Source organism: Amia ocellicauda, chromosome 4, assembly GCF_036373705.1.
Source record: "Amia ocellicauda isolate fAmiCal2 chromosome 4, fAmiCal2.hap1, whole genome shotgun sequence".
Taxonomy (NCBI): Eukaryota; Metazoa; Chordata; class Actinopteri; order Amiiformes; family Amiidae; genus Amia; species Amia ocellicauda.
The window spans coordinates 21,774,422-21,792,110 of NC_089853.1; the positions used below are offsets into that span (position 1 = coordinate 21,774,422).

Consider the following 17,689-nt stretch of genomic DNA (forward strand, 5'->3'; position numbering starts at 1 on the left):
GTCTACAACTCAGACTACCATTGTTACTTTGATTATATTCAACCAGAGCCATTATTCTTATAAATTTGTTGTGATTACTATATTCCTCTGACTTTGTATAGCCCCTGGGTGATTAGATCATGCTTTTGTTGTTTAGAAGGTACAAAGACAATGCTGAAAAAAGCTGTTTATGTTCAAACATGAATACAATATTTCCCCAGTTGTATTAAAAACAGCAAATAGATTTGTATTAAACCCATGTCTGATAAGATTTGATGTGAATCTGGATTCTTCACCCAATTCTGCCTCTAATGATTGGTAAAGTTTCTAAACAGATGAATCTCTAGTTGTATACATCTGTTACTAAATAAATGTATTTAACCTAGGTCATGTATCCAAGCCAAACTAGAGGTTTCTAAATTATCTGCAGTTTTCAGATTCTTGTCAAGCCATTCATGTTAAGTAAGCATTTTCAGAGGAAATAAAAATATTTATAAAATACACCCCCCAGGGAATGGAAAGGATCCCATTTAAAAGGTTTGTGCAAAGTTCACACACAAAAAATAAGCATTTTAGGTTCACAGTACACTATCATTGAAAACATATTTGTGGAAGGTGTTTAGGTTTCACAGCAATCTATTCTAGCACTGTGGCTCCTGTTCATTGGAGTCAGTGGGTCGGAGACTGAAACTTAAATAACCCTGAAGTGTTAAAAGATTTAGAGAGTCACGTCAACTGGACTGAAGTTTGCAAATTCATTATTTTCTCCTGTGCTGTCACGTTTCCCACTGTGTGTGCTTTCCTGCATGTTTTTAGTTGTTTATTGATGTTGCTGTGCTTCTGCATTCACTGTTGCTTCCATGACATATAATACCCTGCCTGCCATTAAAATAATGTAACATTATTTTCTCATTTGTAGTTAAACTTTTTTTATATAAGAAACTTTTAAACCTCCAAATTGTCAGTGAATACAGGGATAACAACACTAAATAACACTAATAGGAATCCAGAGAGGACAAGTGCAAGTTAATTTTTAATTTCAAACACCTACCAAAAAGATAATAACGGAGCCATATATTATTCAAGAGACATTATGATTCTTCCTCCAAATGATTAATCTCCGTGGTTGATCCCAGCAGTGTCCTGAATATTAATCTCCTGAAGTCTCCAGGCCAATCCTGGAGGGTTGGCATCCATGGCAACTATGGTTGTGTGTTAATAATGACCACCATTAACACATGGGAATGTAAATTATTACAGCTAAAATTAAAAGGCATAGTGGTGGTAACCAGCTCACCTCTACACAATGACATTGTTTTGGCACAGGTGCTTGGAGTATGCAATATAAAATGTTAATATAAAGTTGCATTAAAAATGTGTATGTATAAATATATAAGTTTTGATTAATAAGCTTTCATGTTGTATTGATATAATATAAGCAGAAATACGCAGAGGTCCCTTTAATTAAGGAGGAGCCTGACTTAAAAAAAAAAAGAAAAAGAAAAAGTAGAAGAGAGCAGAACAGGAAGTGACGGCCTCGGCCCTCCTTTTCGCCAGCTTCACAGGAGAGTGGACTGATACCGCTGGGAGGGTAAGATTTGGATTTTTCTTTAACCACGGATTATAAAAATCAGACTAAATGTAAAATAATTGGATAGGACATATTGGCCTACATTGATAAACTACATTTTGGTGAGAGCAGCTGTGGAGTGAGAGAGTTGAGGCTCTTCCTCTGTGTGCCTTCCTTTGTGCGGCGCTCTCTTCATTGACACATTTACTGGAAACAGACGGTTTGTTGAAGGTTCGTTTAAGGGGTGTTTACTATATATATACACCCTATATATTATATAAAATATAATATACACAACACGCATGACTTTTTTTCGGTGATACTAGAATTTTTCATATCACTCTATCAACTACAATATATTTAGCAGTATGACTCAGTGTGCTTTCAATATTGCTGTACTACTGTATTGAGCAACTCTGAATTCCTGTGGCTTTTCATTCATTTTCTCTATGAACCAGTAGAGATCAGTATAAATAAGGTTTTTGAACCCATATTTAATGGGATTTCACTTTTTGAGCTTAGCTAAAGGGTGACAGCGGAGAAAAGGCTTTTGTTTTAAAGGGTTCATTTATTTATTTACCCGTATTTCCGCTTTTTAAAACAAGCGAGACCGCTAACGGAACAGAAAGAGTAGGATTACAAAAAAATGTCTGTTGCAGGAATGAAATGGTCATCTTGCGTTGCTTTCAATGTCTTGCTGTAGAAAATGTCCTGTTGGTTGAGAGAAGAGACCTTGTCCTTGGCTCGGGATTACATCGAGCACAGCCTGGGGCTCCAGCGGACACCTCCCAGCGAGACGGCCAAGGCTATGCGGTGCCTGGGCAAGGAGATGGAGAAGCAGCATCAGTCCAAGTTCAACTCTCTCCTGCACACTTTTATCACCACCTGCGGACCCGAGCCCAGCCTCAGCTTGAGGAAAGTCATGGAAGAAATGGTTGGAGATGGTAAATTAAACTGGGGAAGGGTTGTGTCTCTCTTCACCTTCACAGGAGTGTTGGCAAAGGAACTCTACAGCCAAGGAGAAAGCATGGACTGTTGTACAAAACTGGCCGAAACCATTGCCGACTACCTTGGCTCTGAAAAACGAGAATGGCTGATGCAGAATGAAGGCTGGGTAAGTTACTCCTATTTCTCCTTTGACTGGCTGGTTGGATGTATTTAAATTCTGTTCATTACCCCTTGGAGTTAATTCACAAGTCTGACTTCCTCTTTTCGGTTATGCCCTTATTTTCTCACAATGAATGTAATTGAAGCGCATGAATGGTGAATCGACTATTTGTTTACTTTGGGATGTGTGCAGCATCTTAGGTTTCACCTTGACCTCCCTAGAGTACTTGGTTACAGTCTTTAACTTCGGTGTTGCAGCATTTTGAGATGGGAAATGCTTCCCCCGCCATTGTGACATTCCTGTTCAGTTAGTGTACTTTGTTGCATCAGATATTCAGCAGTATCAGTTATAATATCAGAGTTTAACAGCAGGGAAATCACTGAGGGAGGGAGGGAGGGAGGAAGGAAGGAAGGAAGAGAAAAAAAGTCTTCATCATGATCTCCAGACTAAACATGCTGCATTTTTGAGGTTTGCTTGCAATGCCGAAATTGGAGAGTGCTGGTGAACAGTGGCATTTGTGGAATGCGTTTTGGACTTTGTCATAACGGATATGTAGATTTTAACACTTCAGTTTACTTTGCCAATAGCATAATGGAGAGGAACAGTGTTCTAAGGGACCTTCACACACTAGGTATACTAGTCCTGCGGAAGTTTGTGATATGCAAATATGCATATAAAAAGAAGTTGTGCATCATAATAAAAGCAAGGGCCAATCAATTGAGAACATGGTTGTTTTGGCAATAGTGAGTGGCATAAGCTCTTTGGTAAACGAGGTCTGGTATTATGCCGATTGTCTTGATCTTGCTGGAGTTCTTGCCCACTCTCTAAATTTAAGGTTAACTAATGGCTTCTGATGTAGCAGCAGACACCTGCCAGACAGCCCTACTTTTAATAAGTCAACCCTTTTCATCTTCCTGAATACTGTTTGCTAGTAATGCTTATTTTACACAACATCTCTACTTGCTCTGTAGGGCATTGGTTGTGTACTGTGCCACAGGAGTTCCAAACCCTGCAGGCTAGGACAAGCAATGTATTTGACCAATTAAACATCTGTGGACTTAAACTAACCAATTTCACCCTTTTTAATGGTATTTTATAGAAAAATATGAAGTGGATTAAAATGTTTTTTCTTAAAGCATATCCAAAGTACACAAATTATTACATAAATGGAGCAATGACTTGTATCTGATTCACAGTTACAGAATCAATATATGATCTGCAGGGCTATTACTCGTGACATGGAAATAAATGACTAGTATTCATCTGGTAGGGGAAAGGTCACAGTCCTAAAACAAATTCTGTCCACAACCAGTTATACATGCACACAGAAAATGTGGACAGTATTTTTTTGCTTGTCTCAACTTGTTCAGATTTTTTTAATTTATTTTTTTAAGTTTGCTAAAATCCGTGTCTTGTCTTGTGACTATCGGGGCTTTTTTTCTCCTTTCATTTTATAAAAAGGTCTCTAATCAGCAGTGTTTCTTGCAGCTGTAGGGTTCTGCAAGGGAGGACAGCTGATGGGATGAATGAAGCATAACTCTGACTTAGGAAGTTTCATATTAACTGTTGTTTGATTTGGTTCAAGCATAATAGTTCCGGAAGGAATAAAGAGAAGTTATTGACACAGACATCTGGCAATCGAAGGGCAAATACTACCAGCTGCCCTTTTTAACCAGTACAACATGCTATAGTCAATGGGCAGCTGCGGAATGGTCTGGTAGTGAATTTGTAGTGAGTGCACACTTCTATTTTCACAAATGGGACTTATAGAAAATGCTTCATGCTTTTTCTCCTATGTGCTTCATATAATACACACACAGTGCTTATAGAAAGTCTATGCACCCTGTAACTTTTTTGACTTTTGTCAGTGGTTCAGAGTTTCATGCATATATATATTTTTTTTCTCTCACTTATCTACACACCATATTGTTAAGGGGAAAAGGTATATTAAATGTAATTGTATATGTCTCCATGCCCCCCTGAGTAAATACTTGGTGAAAGCACCTTTGGCAGTGAGTCTGTTAGGGAGTGTTGATGGACACTTGACAGTGTTGTAAGATGGCACCACTCAAGGATATTTACCTTTTTGTTTCTTAGCCACTCCAGTGAAGTTTTGGCTGTGTGCTGTGGGTCATGCTGGAAAGTGAATGGGTAGCAGGTTTTCCTGAAGGACCTTTTTTATACTTTGATCCATTAATTTTCCCTTCTAAGTGCCAGTCCCTGCCAATGAGAAACATCCCCATAACATGATTCTGCCACCACCATGTTTAACATTAGGGTTGGCATTCTTTGGGTGATGCAATGATATGGGTTTGCAACAACATTTTAGTTTTGTCAGACCTCAAAACGTTTTGCCACATTGATACAGAATCTCGAGTGTTTTATCGGGCTTTCTTGAGTCATGGCCACGCTACCATATAGGCCAGATTTGTGGAGAACTTGGGATATTAGTCGCATGCATACTTTGACCAGTCTTGCCAGTTTTACAAGAGCTACAGGCTTTTATGGCCATTTGCCTTTTGGTAGGCTTTCTGATCATACAACATGAATGTCACTCATTTTGTTTGCAGTTGCCCTTTTTAAATGTGTTAGTTGCTCAATATTAGGGGTCTGGGGTGCAATACACTGAATTTTGTCTAATGTGAAACTGGTATAGAATCCAGAGTTGGGAACACTGACACCAGGTGTCTCACTTAAACATATGGTTATAGGGGTTCTTTAGCTAGCAGTGTGTTTTGGTACTGATTAGTTTTGATCGCTGCGCAGATGCATCGACATATCAAAGGTGGCAAGTGTCCGTCTTCTCGGTCAAAGCAATCGCAACAGAGAAGACGTTGGAATGGATTGCTTTTTCTTGACCACTGGTCATATCAGGGCTGGGAAATCTTTCACAAGGGAAATAGGTCATTAATGGGTCAAAACTGCAATCTGCATTCACCATTTGTTTTGTCTTTGTACAGGAAGGGTTCTGCAAGTTTTTCCAATCCGCAAAGGAGGTGAACCAGGAATCGACAATGAAGACGGCGCTGTTTGCAGCTGCTGGGGTGGGCATCGCTGGGATTACATTTCTCCTTGTGCGTTAGATTTCAGCCCCTTTTGTGTTTTTGTTTGTTTTATTATTTTAGGGTAAACTCAAGAATTTTTATATCCTTGGTTTTATTATTGCCTCCCTCATGCAAAGCGCCATAAATCCTGTGAGTTTGTCTAGTAATTGTTTTAATAACTGGCATGTGGAGAGCATGTCTGAAAGATGGTAGATCCACAGTGTTGCAACGGCCTGAATGAAGACCAACCCTGTAAAAGAAAAATCAGATACATTCATTATAGTTTGCGATTGCCATCATTTAAAACTCACAGTATTCTGTGCACAGACAATTATAGTTTCACATTTAGTGTTTAGTAGTAGTTTCCATATCTTTCCAGGGAAAACTTTTACATTTTAATGTTTCACTTTTAACGCACACTATTTTTCACAATAATTACACACAAAATAAGACATTAAAATCCCTGCAATTTGCACCATAGAAAATAAATGTCCATCTATTTTTTCTTTTGTTTTACATATAGACTGTTTTCTCTCATTTTAAAATAATACTGTAATAATGCATGGATGTCCAAAATCCCATTCATGTTGTGGAATTCACTTATTTTAAGTGATGGGAAATAATATATATATATATAATTATATATTTATATGAAAATAAAAAAATATAAAGAAGTTCATCTGTTTTTTCCTTTTCTGTTCACTGTCTTACAATCCAAGAATCTTGACAGAAAATCTTGGTTTAATGTGGATATTTTGTAAATGGTGCTTAATTTGGTGAAATCCTGCTTTAGATTTCCTGTCCGGCAGCACTGATTATGTTGACTTATACTGGTTATTTACAAGAATATTTGTCTGGGAATATAAAATAGTATACACATTTTTCTGCACATTGAGATCAATGAAAATCACTTAAAACCCAACAGTGACCCTTATTGTTTTTTTTCTTTTTTTTTTTTTTTTTTTTTTTTTTTTAAAATAAGTTCAATAATGGATACTGCCTGGTCAATGTTTTAATCATTGGTCATTTTAATATCCCCTTCTATTGTACAAGTCTATTTATTTATGAAAGAATACATATCATGTATTTTCTTCTAAATAAATTTTTTTTTAAGAATATTAACTGGTAGGCACCATTGTTGAATCTTTTTAAATCCTTCTGTGTGGCCTTTATGCATTGTACATTTCTCTTCAATACAGCATATACAAAATATCTTCTACAAATATAAGGGTGACTAACTGAAAGACAAAATCAATCCTATAACCTTAACTACTGGCTGAATTGACATTATGTAACACAGTGGGGCTAGTCTCTGCATGTTGGCCATGAAGCTGCTAGTCACTGCTGAAGAATGCTGTGCAACGTGTATTATTATGAATTTAGGAGGGTTAGGTCAAATTCCACCCCTTATCTAATTAAAAAAAAAAAAAAAAAAAAAAGTTCTATGTAGACCTCCCAGTGCAGAGAGAGCTCCAGTGGGTTTATAATTAGATTGCAGGCCTGATCTTGAGCCCAGGCTCATGTCTTGATGATGATGATAATTTACCTGTTTTGAATGTTTTGCTTCTGTTTCTTTATGTTGCTGATGGGTCATCAGCAGTGTATTTGGTCTTTTCAAATCCCTTTTCTTCCCTGTCCATTTTATACATAATATTCCTAATATCATAAACTTTTGGATTAGCTTTTCTGTTTTTCTATGTTTACTTCAAAACAGGGCTGTTGACAATGAGGTTAGGCTGTGCCTGTGGTTATATTATCTGAAGGTGAGGCAGGAAAGAATGCTTGGTGAGAGTGTCCAGTAGGGAGATGACAGGTGTACACTCAAGTAATGTAGACAAGTAGAAGCCTCCTAAAGGGGCCTGACCCTTTGACATTGGCAACACAGTCACTTATGCAGCGAGGAGACAAGAGTTCAAAGATTTGTTGGTTCAATTTCTTCAAGGCACAGATAGGAAATTTAGCACAGTTAACACAACGTCAGATCACATGAAGAGCAAGAAGACTTTTTTTTTTTTTTTTCTGTGGGAATACTAGTCATGTGATAGATTTCAAAACCATAACCACAAGACCCCTGGATATAGTGCTGTAATGCATTTTTTCCCTCTCAAAGCAAGCACTGAGTCTGTCACACTGATGTGAATAATACACATACATGTGACTGCTCACACAGAGCTGGACAAATAGAATACATATAATTATATATATTTACCCCCTTAAAGTTTCTATTTGTACACAAGTAATTAGTTTTTGACCGTAATTATTTTTTCCGTAATATTATAACTTGGTTGCTAAAACAGTTGTACCAATTGATGTTCTTATTTCATTCTTCATTGTTTTTGTTTTTTAAACTCCCCTCTGTAAACATTTGTGGAAGGAAAACGTTGCACTAAAGTATATATTCAGACATAATTGTAGTTTTCTGAAATTGATAATGATTGATTTAAGTATGGGAGAGTGTAAACTAAGTGCTAAACCGCATATTGTTTTCATGATGTAGACTAGACTGGTTTCTCCAAAATATGCTTTTAAACAGTTATTCAGGTGTTTGTGAATAAACATTGAGTCAGAATATTGGTGCTACAATAACAAAATTAGTCAGCATAGTAAGTTATGTTTAACTAGACGATATATTTTTCTTCCTAATATCATTAATGAACAGTAGAGACTTAGAACAAAGCATATGTCTGTAAACTGCAAATTGACCAACTGGTACAAAGTAATTTTGTAACTAAATGTTCTGTTTTGTTAATACTGTTACAGTCTGTTTCCACTTAAGGACACATGGCTGCTACAGATTACTGTGACTGAAATCTAATATTGATAAATGGAGGAATGAGTACATGTATGGGGTTATAAAAGGGCCATAGAGGACACTATGTTTCTAATTGATACTGCCCATGATTATATCAACTCTTGAAAAGGTGAGTTGGAATTTCCTTTCCCCATGGCTATGATCTCTGTACTTTTTTCAGGCTGGCATTAACCATTTAAGACTTAATTGTACAAAATAATACAGAGTGCACAGTATTTCTGAACAACTCGGCATCAGTTAAGGAAGAACAATAGAATTTCTGTGGATGGGATAATGAGAAAATTACAGAAGCTTCTAAACACCAAGTCAAATGGCCAAAAATAGTGGGAAGGTATTTGATGAGAATGCTTTCTTTTGTTTTGTATCACAAATGGGCCACTGTCATCTCAAGTGAGGTCATTTAAGTGGGCTCTGTGTGTGTGGAGGCGAATGCTTTGTTCTCAGTTGTCAGTGCTGGGTAAAGCATCCCAAAACACATGGACTGTGGAAAACCGATTCAACATCATAGTCATGAGTGGCTGCAGTGTCATGAGTTTCATAAGCAGAACATCACAAAATATTATGAAGAAGAGCTGTATGTGCTTTGGTCACCTTGGGGGAGAGGCATAAAATGTAGTATTTTCATTATTAGAATTCAAAGTGATGTTTTCAAGTGCTTTAGTTTAATAGTATGTGGTTTATTTTGAATGTGGAAATGAGTACCATGTTTTTTTTTTTACTATATCATAGTTTATGTAGGTTGTTTTTCTGTAAACAGTGGTTGTCTGTGGAGTCACATGAAGGCTTGTGACAGCATACATATCCAACCGATGTTTATTTCCCTCCAACAACACTCCTGGACCTGGAATTCAGGTTGTACTGAACGTAGACAGTTGATAATTTGAATATATATGGTTCCTGTTTGGCATTTAAAAATATTTTTTTTCTTTATAAATTCCCTTTGATAACATGCTTCTTCTCATGGCAGGTGTTGCAATATATACTGTTGTTCAAAAGTTTGGGGTCACTTAGAAATTTCCTTGTTTTCCATGAAAACATACATGAAATGAGTTTGAATAGGAAATATAGCAAAATGAATAGCAAATATATTCATTGACAAGGTTAGAAATAATGATTTTTTATTGAAATAATAATTGTGTCCTTCAGACTTTGCTTTCATCAAAGAATCCTCCGTTTGCAGCAATTACAGCCTTGCAGACCTTTGGCATTCTAGATGTCGGTTTGTTGAGGTCATCTGAAGAGATTTCACCCCATGCTTCCTGAAGCACCTCCCACAAGTTGGATTGGCTTGATGGGCACTTCTTACATACCATATGGTCAAGCTGCTCCCACAATAGCTCAATAGGGTTGAGATCCGGTGACTGTGCTGGCCACTCCATTATAGACAGAATACCAGCTGACTGCTTCTTCCCTAAATAGTTCTTACATAGTTTGGAGCTGTGCTTTGGGTCATTGTCGGAGGAAATTAGCTCCAATCAAGCGCTGTCCACAGGGTATGGCATGGCATTGCAAAATGGAGTGATAGCCATCCTTCTTCAAGATCCCTTTTGCCCTGTACAAATCTCCCACTTTACCTCAACCAAAGCAGCCACAGACCATCACATTGCCTGCACCATGCTTGACAGATGGTGTCATGCACTCCTCCAGCATCTTTTCATTTGGTCTACGTCTCACAAATGTTCTTCTTTGTGATCTGAACACCTCAAATTTAGATTTGTCTGTCCATAACACTTTTTTCAATCTTCCTTTGTCCAGTGTCTGTGTTCTTTTGCCCATCTTTTAATTGGCTAGTCTTTTTCTTTGCAACCAGCAACCCAGAGTCGCCTCTTCACTGTTGACGTTGAGACTGGTGTTTTGCAGGTATTATTTAATGAAGCTGCCAGCTGAGGACCTGTGAGGTGTCTTTTTCTCAAACTAGACACTCTAATGTATTTGTCCTCTTGCTCAGTTGTGCACTGGGGCCTCCCACTCCTCTTTCTATTCTGTTTAGAGCCAGTTTGCGCTGTTCTGTGAAGGGAGTAGTACACAGCGTTGTATGAGATCTTCAGTTTCTTTGCAATTTCTCGCATTGGATTAGCCTTAATTTCTCAGAACAAGAATAGACATTATTTTCAGAAGACAGATCTTTGTTTCTTGCCATTTTGAGCCTGTAATCAAACCCACAATTGCTGATGCTCCAGATACTCAACTAGTCTAAAAAAGTCCAGTTTTATTGCTTCTTTAATCAGCACAAGTTTCCAGCTGTGATACCATAATTGCAAAAGGGTTTTCTAATGATCAATTAGCCTTTTAAAATGATAAACTTGGATTAGCAAACACAACGTGCCATTGGAACACAGGACTGATGGTGGCTGATAATGGGCCTCTGTACGCCTATGTAGATATTAAATTACAAATCAGCCGTTTCCAGCTACAATAGTAATTTACAATATTAACAATGTATTTCTGATCAATTTTATTTTATTTTAATTGACAAAAAATGTGCTTTTCTTTTCGAAAACAAGTACATTTCTAAGTGACCCCAAACTTTTGAACGGTAGTGTATATATATTTGACTATCAAGGCATGCATGTTTTATGGTACTGTTTATTACATTGAGGCAGGAATAATACCAATAATATAAAGTGATATTTTTAGACTTTTTGTACACAAATTATATTTTCAAGGACACAAAATTGAAATGACTGATACGGTGACGATAAAATTATGTAAAACATTTGTTGCAAAAGTTCTCCCTTGATAATCGGTAAAAAAAAAAAAAAAAATCTTATGCTATTTTGAGTAACTGACGCAGCATGCACTTATACAACTATACGTTTTGTGGGATAGCAGAATTATAACCAAATTTTTCTAGTTTTATAGTTATTCTTTGCAAAATCAGGGTGAAAAATAAACCTAGACGGTTAAGCTCTGGTTTGAGGACTTGACTGAAAGAAAAGCAAAATTATACTTGTGAAAAGTGCAGTGGATGGACCCAGCAACTATTGGTAAGCAAATTACACCTCATCATAGGTTAAAACATAGGTGTTTCTGGCCTTTGTGAGAGAGAAACACAGCCTGCTTCTCTTGGGTTGGTGTGTGATGTGGCCATTGGGTGCTCTGTCATTACTGGTTTTTCATCTGAGAGATTCCCATCATGCTTGCGGCCTTTGTGTGAATACTACGTGTTTGCACATACTGCAAGGGTCTGCTGCTGCCTATGCTCCCTCTGTAAAATGGTAAATATGTAGGGAGACCAAATAAACAATTATAAACTAGTATTATACATCTCTTGAAATCTCAGCATACACTGTAACAGAAAAGGTTATGTGGCATTTAATTTTGTAAGGTGACCGAAGGGAATTCACCTATCACCTTAAATGGTACGTGCACTTGTTATTTGATCTACTTTGTATTCACCTCAGCAGTGTGGGGTTTCTTATATGAGTCATCAGGGGCTGTACCACAGCATAGGTTAGTTCTATATGCACATATGTATGCGTGTTAATTTTGCATATTTATCACAGTGGAAATGTCACAGTCAGTGTAGAAAGTACGGCTCTAGGCTCTTTGCTGAGGTAATTCCCTTATTTTATTTAACATCAGTGAACCAACCCAATGCCCAGCACTGACAATTGCGGTAAACACAGGAAAATAAAAACTAAAATGAATAAAATGATTCACTTGGGCAGTTAAGCTTGAATGTGCACACCATGATATTTCCATTCCATTTTTAGTACTATGGGTGATATACAATGGTTTATTTTTTATTCACAATAATTGGTTCGGTCTTGGTTTTGTGATTTAGATATACACCAATCTGTACACCTTGAAGTCTTTTAACTACAGCATATCATCAGACTGCTCTTTCTTCTTGCAGATTACTTTAGTCTTGTTATGTTCATCATAGCAACAGTGTAGTCCGGAAATAAAATACTTGTTAAGATAGGCTATGGGTAGGCAATTTCCTCTAGCTTTTCAAATTTCTTAGAATTTGTATCTAAAAAAGTCTACATCCTGTTACTACAGCAGCTGTTTCTGCCCTAGATATGCGGACTCCATTTGATGCGAAATAAAAAAAGGTCAGACTAGAAACAAATGTATTTTGAGGGGCCTGGTCTGAAATCATATGTGTCCATTGCCATAAGCTGTTAAAGTCTGAACATAACTCAACTTGTAAAACCAGACTCAGCTGGAAAATAAAGTGCACATTTTAAAGTAGAAGATGTTCTGATTTCTCCAGAGAAGCTAATGCTGTGAAGTCTAAAATACAGAGTGATCATATCTTCCACATTAGCTCTGCAAGTAAGCAGGATAATTTGCCTCAACAATGAACTACTTGCTAATGGGGACTCAGAATTCAGCAAGTGAATCCAAAGGTGGAAAGCCGGGTGTACATTTTATTCATATTCCTGTTCATATGCATACATTTACTTATACATAAGTATACATTTCTCTTTTCCAAAATATTTTGTGCCATTTATACACATCATATTGAAATCCATATAAAATGTGCAGACAGGACAGAATCACAAGGTAGGCCTTTGTTCAGAGTCAAAATTGAAAGTAGCTTTTATCTTTGCTCTTAGATCAAGATACTACATATCATATAAAAACAATCCTTTGATCTAAATACCAGATCTCTTTGAACACAGTGCTTTGTACAGCATTCTATCTCCTTTACGTAGAACTAATTTGGTGTAGTCTGTTGAATGGAGGAACGTGTGAACACTCGGTATGCTTCTCTGTTTCATTATTCCTCAGAATAGAGAACTATCGAAGCACACATCTAGACAGATACTGTAATTGCTCACACATGCTGCTTGGAAGGGTTAAAAACAGGGTCTCTCTGTCCTTAAGCCAAATTAAACACAGTGCACACGAGCAGATGGTGCTGTGTCCAAGGTCAGAGCACTTCCTGAAATTATCCACACACAAAAAAAATGACCTGAGTGAATGCTGTTTCAAATGTCTTTATATTTAGATATGGCTGTATGATACGGAAGTAATGGTAGTTACGCACCTCCTTTAAAATAAATAAAGATATTCATAAATAATATAAAATAAATACAAGTTGAGGCAGAACTCCTGTCTTTCTTTTTCTGTTTGTCCCCCTCAAAAAAAACCATCTATTAATTAACCTAATGGTCTGTCTGCCTACGTGCACAGAAGCCAAAACCTTAAACAAACCTTTGTCAAGGATATAATTTAAACTATCTGGGTTGTTTTCAAACTGATAAATAATAACTGTGTTCTCCCTCTAAATTGGTGTTTTGACACTGTTTAGAGACCACAATACAGCATCATAACAGTTATCTGCTGTACTTTGCGTCATTAGATCCAAGCTATTAATGGCCTCAGCAGCAGTACTGTATATTGTATTGTTTACGTACACACATTACATTAAATCTGTACATGCACCCTTGTTGTCTTTTAGCCGTGCAAATGGGGTCCATGTAACATTGGATATAAGTCTTATGCAGTACAGGGAGTTTGAATCCTGCAGAGAACTGAGGTTTCTTTCTCTGTTTTGGCTCCTGATTTGGAGATACTCATTAACTTAATCTGGGTCTCATGCAGACAACAATTCTTTGCAGTGTTTGTTGTGAGGAACATATCCTATTCATGTAGGTAAATGGGGCAATAATTGGAAACCTGGTCAATGCTTTCCTTTCACTCTTTTGGTTTTGCTTTGTAATTTGGCTCAGCTCATTTGCATAGGATCATGCAAACCTTCTCCCCCTGTTCCATGTTAAGTCTCCATGTTAGTGGAGCTGAAAATTTTTCTTCTAAGCTGTGATGTTTTGCTTGTGTCACATTCATACTCAGAGTATCCAACAGCCAATTACAAAATAGTTCTATAAATATTGGAATTGAAAAAGATATATGGCATATCAGTTAGCAGGATCTCCAGCCACACCGTTTGCTTTGTCTCTTAACATTTTCCTGACCTTTGCTTATCAAGTAATTACAGGAGTCCATGGGAACAGCTCCTGTTGAAGGGCAAGGCATTCCTCTTGGGGAAGTCAAGGCTGCTGGAAGCTGCTAGTAGAGTCTCTCTAACAATTGCATCCCAACACTGGGATGGCACTGTGAACTATAAGTGAACGACATTGTTAAAACATGGGTGGGAGACTCTCACTGGTAATTCCAGGTTTATTTATGAAACTGAAACAATTTAATTTCAGCTTGGCTGGTGTTCAGGACAATACTCTTTCGTCATCACCCTGTTACTTAATGAGAGACAAAGAGATCAAATCTAAAATGTAGTAAAGATTCGGTAGGTTTAATCACTAAATTGGAATTGGAGTGTCCCTTGGGACAATTGTTGTTTCTTTTGAACATCAAACTTCTCTGAAAACAGTTGTCATGTCATGAAGAACTAATATTAATCTTTTGCCTCAATTTTCATTAGTGGCATTTAACTTCTAATTATCCCATGAGTTCTCTCTTATGAGGGGCCGTTCAATTAAAAAATAATAGAAAAAAGAGATCAAAATGGAAATATCATACCAAAAAAAAAAAATTAATATACCAAAGTGGATATATCATATAGCAGAAAAAACTAAACACCATATACCAAAATTTATATATCATATGGCACAAAAATATAAATCATATACCAAAGTAGATATATCATATTGCGGAAAAAATAATGAATATACTAAAATGGATATTTCATATAGCAGGAAAGAAAAATGTATACCAAAGTGGATATATCATACCTCTTACCGAATCTTTACTTCATTTCAGCTTTGATCTCTTTGTCTCTGATGCCTCGTTCAGTAACAGGGTGATGACGAAAGGGTATTGTCCTGAACGCCAGCCAAGCTGAAGTGAAATTATTTTAGTTTCATAAATAAACCTGGAATTTCCCTGGGAGAGTCTCCCACTCAGCTTTTAACAATGCTGTTCAGTTATAGTTAACAGTGCCTTCCCAGTGTTGGGATGCAATTGTTAGAGAAAGTCTATTTGCACTTAGGTGTATGTTTTTTTTCTGCTATATGATAAATCCACTTTGGTATATGATTTCTTTTTCTGTTATTTTTTAATGTAATGGCCCCTCATACTCTCTCTCTGCTGGAAATATATAGCACATAGGTGTCTTATTTCTGTGTTTTATTGCTGCACTTTGAGACATGAAAAATAAATCTTGACAGCATAAAATAAAAGTAAATAAATAAAACCATACATTTATAACAATAAACTTATTTTATTTTATTAAATAAGTTGCTGACAGAATTAAGCAAAGATATGTTTCCCTTAATGCATTATATCAAATCTTAAATAATACATATATGGCAATTAATTACCTGTAGCTAAACACAAATAATATTCATAATCTTTATGCAGAACCATGATACTGGATTGTAATGTAAGAACATGATACTATAAACCATTGTATTTCATCAGTAGGTTACCCACCCCATTTTAAGGCTGAATAAGTGCTTGAACACCAACCATAGCCAACGCCAACATGTCAAGCTAGGCCCATGAAAATCTATGTCAGTATATATGAAAATAAACTAAATCTAGATAACCCTAGCCAGGAGCAAAATGTAACTCTATATTTGATATAATGTATCTAAATTACTCCAAATAATTCTCTCTAAACAACCTAGATGTAAATGTTAGGTCATTCCTACCTTCATCTGTATCCTATAAAACCTTTGCTTGATCCAAGTTTCAGATTTTGGATTTGGGCTGTGAAAATGATGAGCATGTCTAACTTCAAGATCTGCAGCAATCTGTGAGCTAATAAGCCCCTTTCCTTTCTGGAGCCACATAACTTGTTCTGTAAATTATGGCCACGTACACAGTTACACTATAGCACCCGCTCTACTTCTGTACAATTCTATTTACGGAGACTGAGAAAACGCAAAGTACTGTCATATTTCTTTCAATTCATGGCCTCTGTTGACATTAGCCCCCTGCCTTTCTGCCAAAATCAACAAACAGACAAATTTATGAAACTCAATATATTATTCCTTTGATCAGATAGCCATCTTACCAGTTATCAGACACAGAAGAATATATTGCCTACTACCAGTCATTCAAACATTTGATTCCATTGATATCCAAGACGTTTGCCGCATCCTGTTGGCTCTTTTGTTTTGCTTTCCATTGCTGAGTGTGTGTATCAAACTGTACTGCATAGGTATCCAGGAAAGAAGTCAGCTGCATTTAAATGTTGATTTACACAATCAACATCCTGAACTAAGCAGGTTATATGTTATTCTTGTCAGAGCATCAAAAAAAGAATCTAGGCCAAAGATAAGGCCAAAGATCCCCCCTGTTGAATATGGCAGGATACAAAGTGTAATTATTATTATCAGATCAGATGTTGCAATACAATGATTGTATCATAACTGCAATGTTTCCACATTATTTATTTTGCAAATCCATATATATATATATATATATATATCTTACAGCTAAACCTGGTAATGGATTTTCATCAAAACTTGCATGTAGATATGTTGTCTTTCTCACAGGTGTGCACTTGGAGATTCTTAAATAATAAAAACATATTATAATATACAATATAATTATAATAAATACATACACTCACCTAAAGGATTATTAGGAACACCATACTAATACTGTGTTTGACCCCCTTTCGCCTTCAGAACTGCCTTAATTCTACGTGGCATTGATTCAACAAGGTGCTGAAAGCATTCTTTAGAAATGTTGGCCCATATTGATAGGATAGCATCTTGCAGTTGATGGAGATTTGTGGGATGCACATCCAGGGCACGAAGCTCCCGTTCCACCACATCCCAAAGATGCTCTATTGGGTTGAGATCTGGTGACTGTGGGGGCCAGTTTAGTACAGTGAACTCATTGTCATGTTCAAGAAACCAATTTGAAATTATTCGACCTTTGTGACATGGTGCATTATCCTGCTGGAAGTAGCCATCAGAGGATGGGTACATGGTGGTCATAAAGGGGGATGGACATGATCAGAAACAATGCTCAGGTAGGCCGTGGCATTTAAACGATGCCCAATTGGCACTAAGGGGCCTAAAGTGTGCCAAGAAAACATCCCCCACACCATTACACCACCACCACCAGCCTGCACAGTGGTAACAAGGCATGATGGATCCATGTTCTCATTCTGTTTACGCCAAATTCTGACTCTACCATCTGAATGTCTCAACAGAAATCGAGACTCATCAGACCAGGCAACATTTTTC

General features: G+C 36.9%; 1 protein-coding gene across 1 annotated transcript; it reads left to right on the plus strand.

Moving 5' to 3' along the window:
* Positions 1-1,461: 1,461 nt before the first annotated feature.
* bcl2l10 (BCL2 like 10) lies at positions 1,462-6,375 on the plus strand. The gene is made up of 3 exons (XM_066701374.1): positions 1,462-1,570; positions 2,253-2,663; positions 5,618-6,375. Exons 2-3 carry the CDS (start codon positions 2,256-2,258, stop codon positions 5,738-5,740), a joined length of 531 nt encoding a protein of 176 aa, XP_066557471.1. The 5' UTR covers positions 1,462-1,570; positions 2,253-2,255; the 3' UTR covers positions 5,741-6,375.
* Positions 6,376-17,689: the final 11,314 nt, after the last annotated feature.

Bases quoted from the DNA above. Each gene is read 5' to 3' on its own strand.
- bcl2l10 (XM_066701374.1), top strand. From the start codon at position 2,256: ATGTCCTGTTGGTTGAGAGAAGAGACCTTGTCCTTGGCTCGGGATTAC. The intron at 2,664-5,617 runs GTAAGTTACTCC...GTCTTTGTACAG, and splicing joins TGATGCAGAATGAAGGCTGG to GAAGGGTTCTGCAAGTTTTT.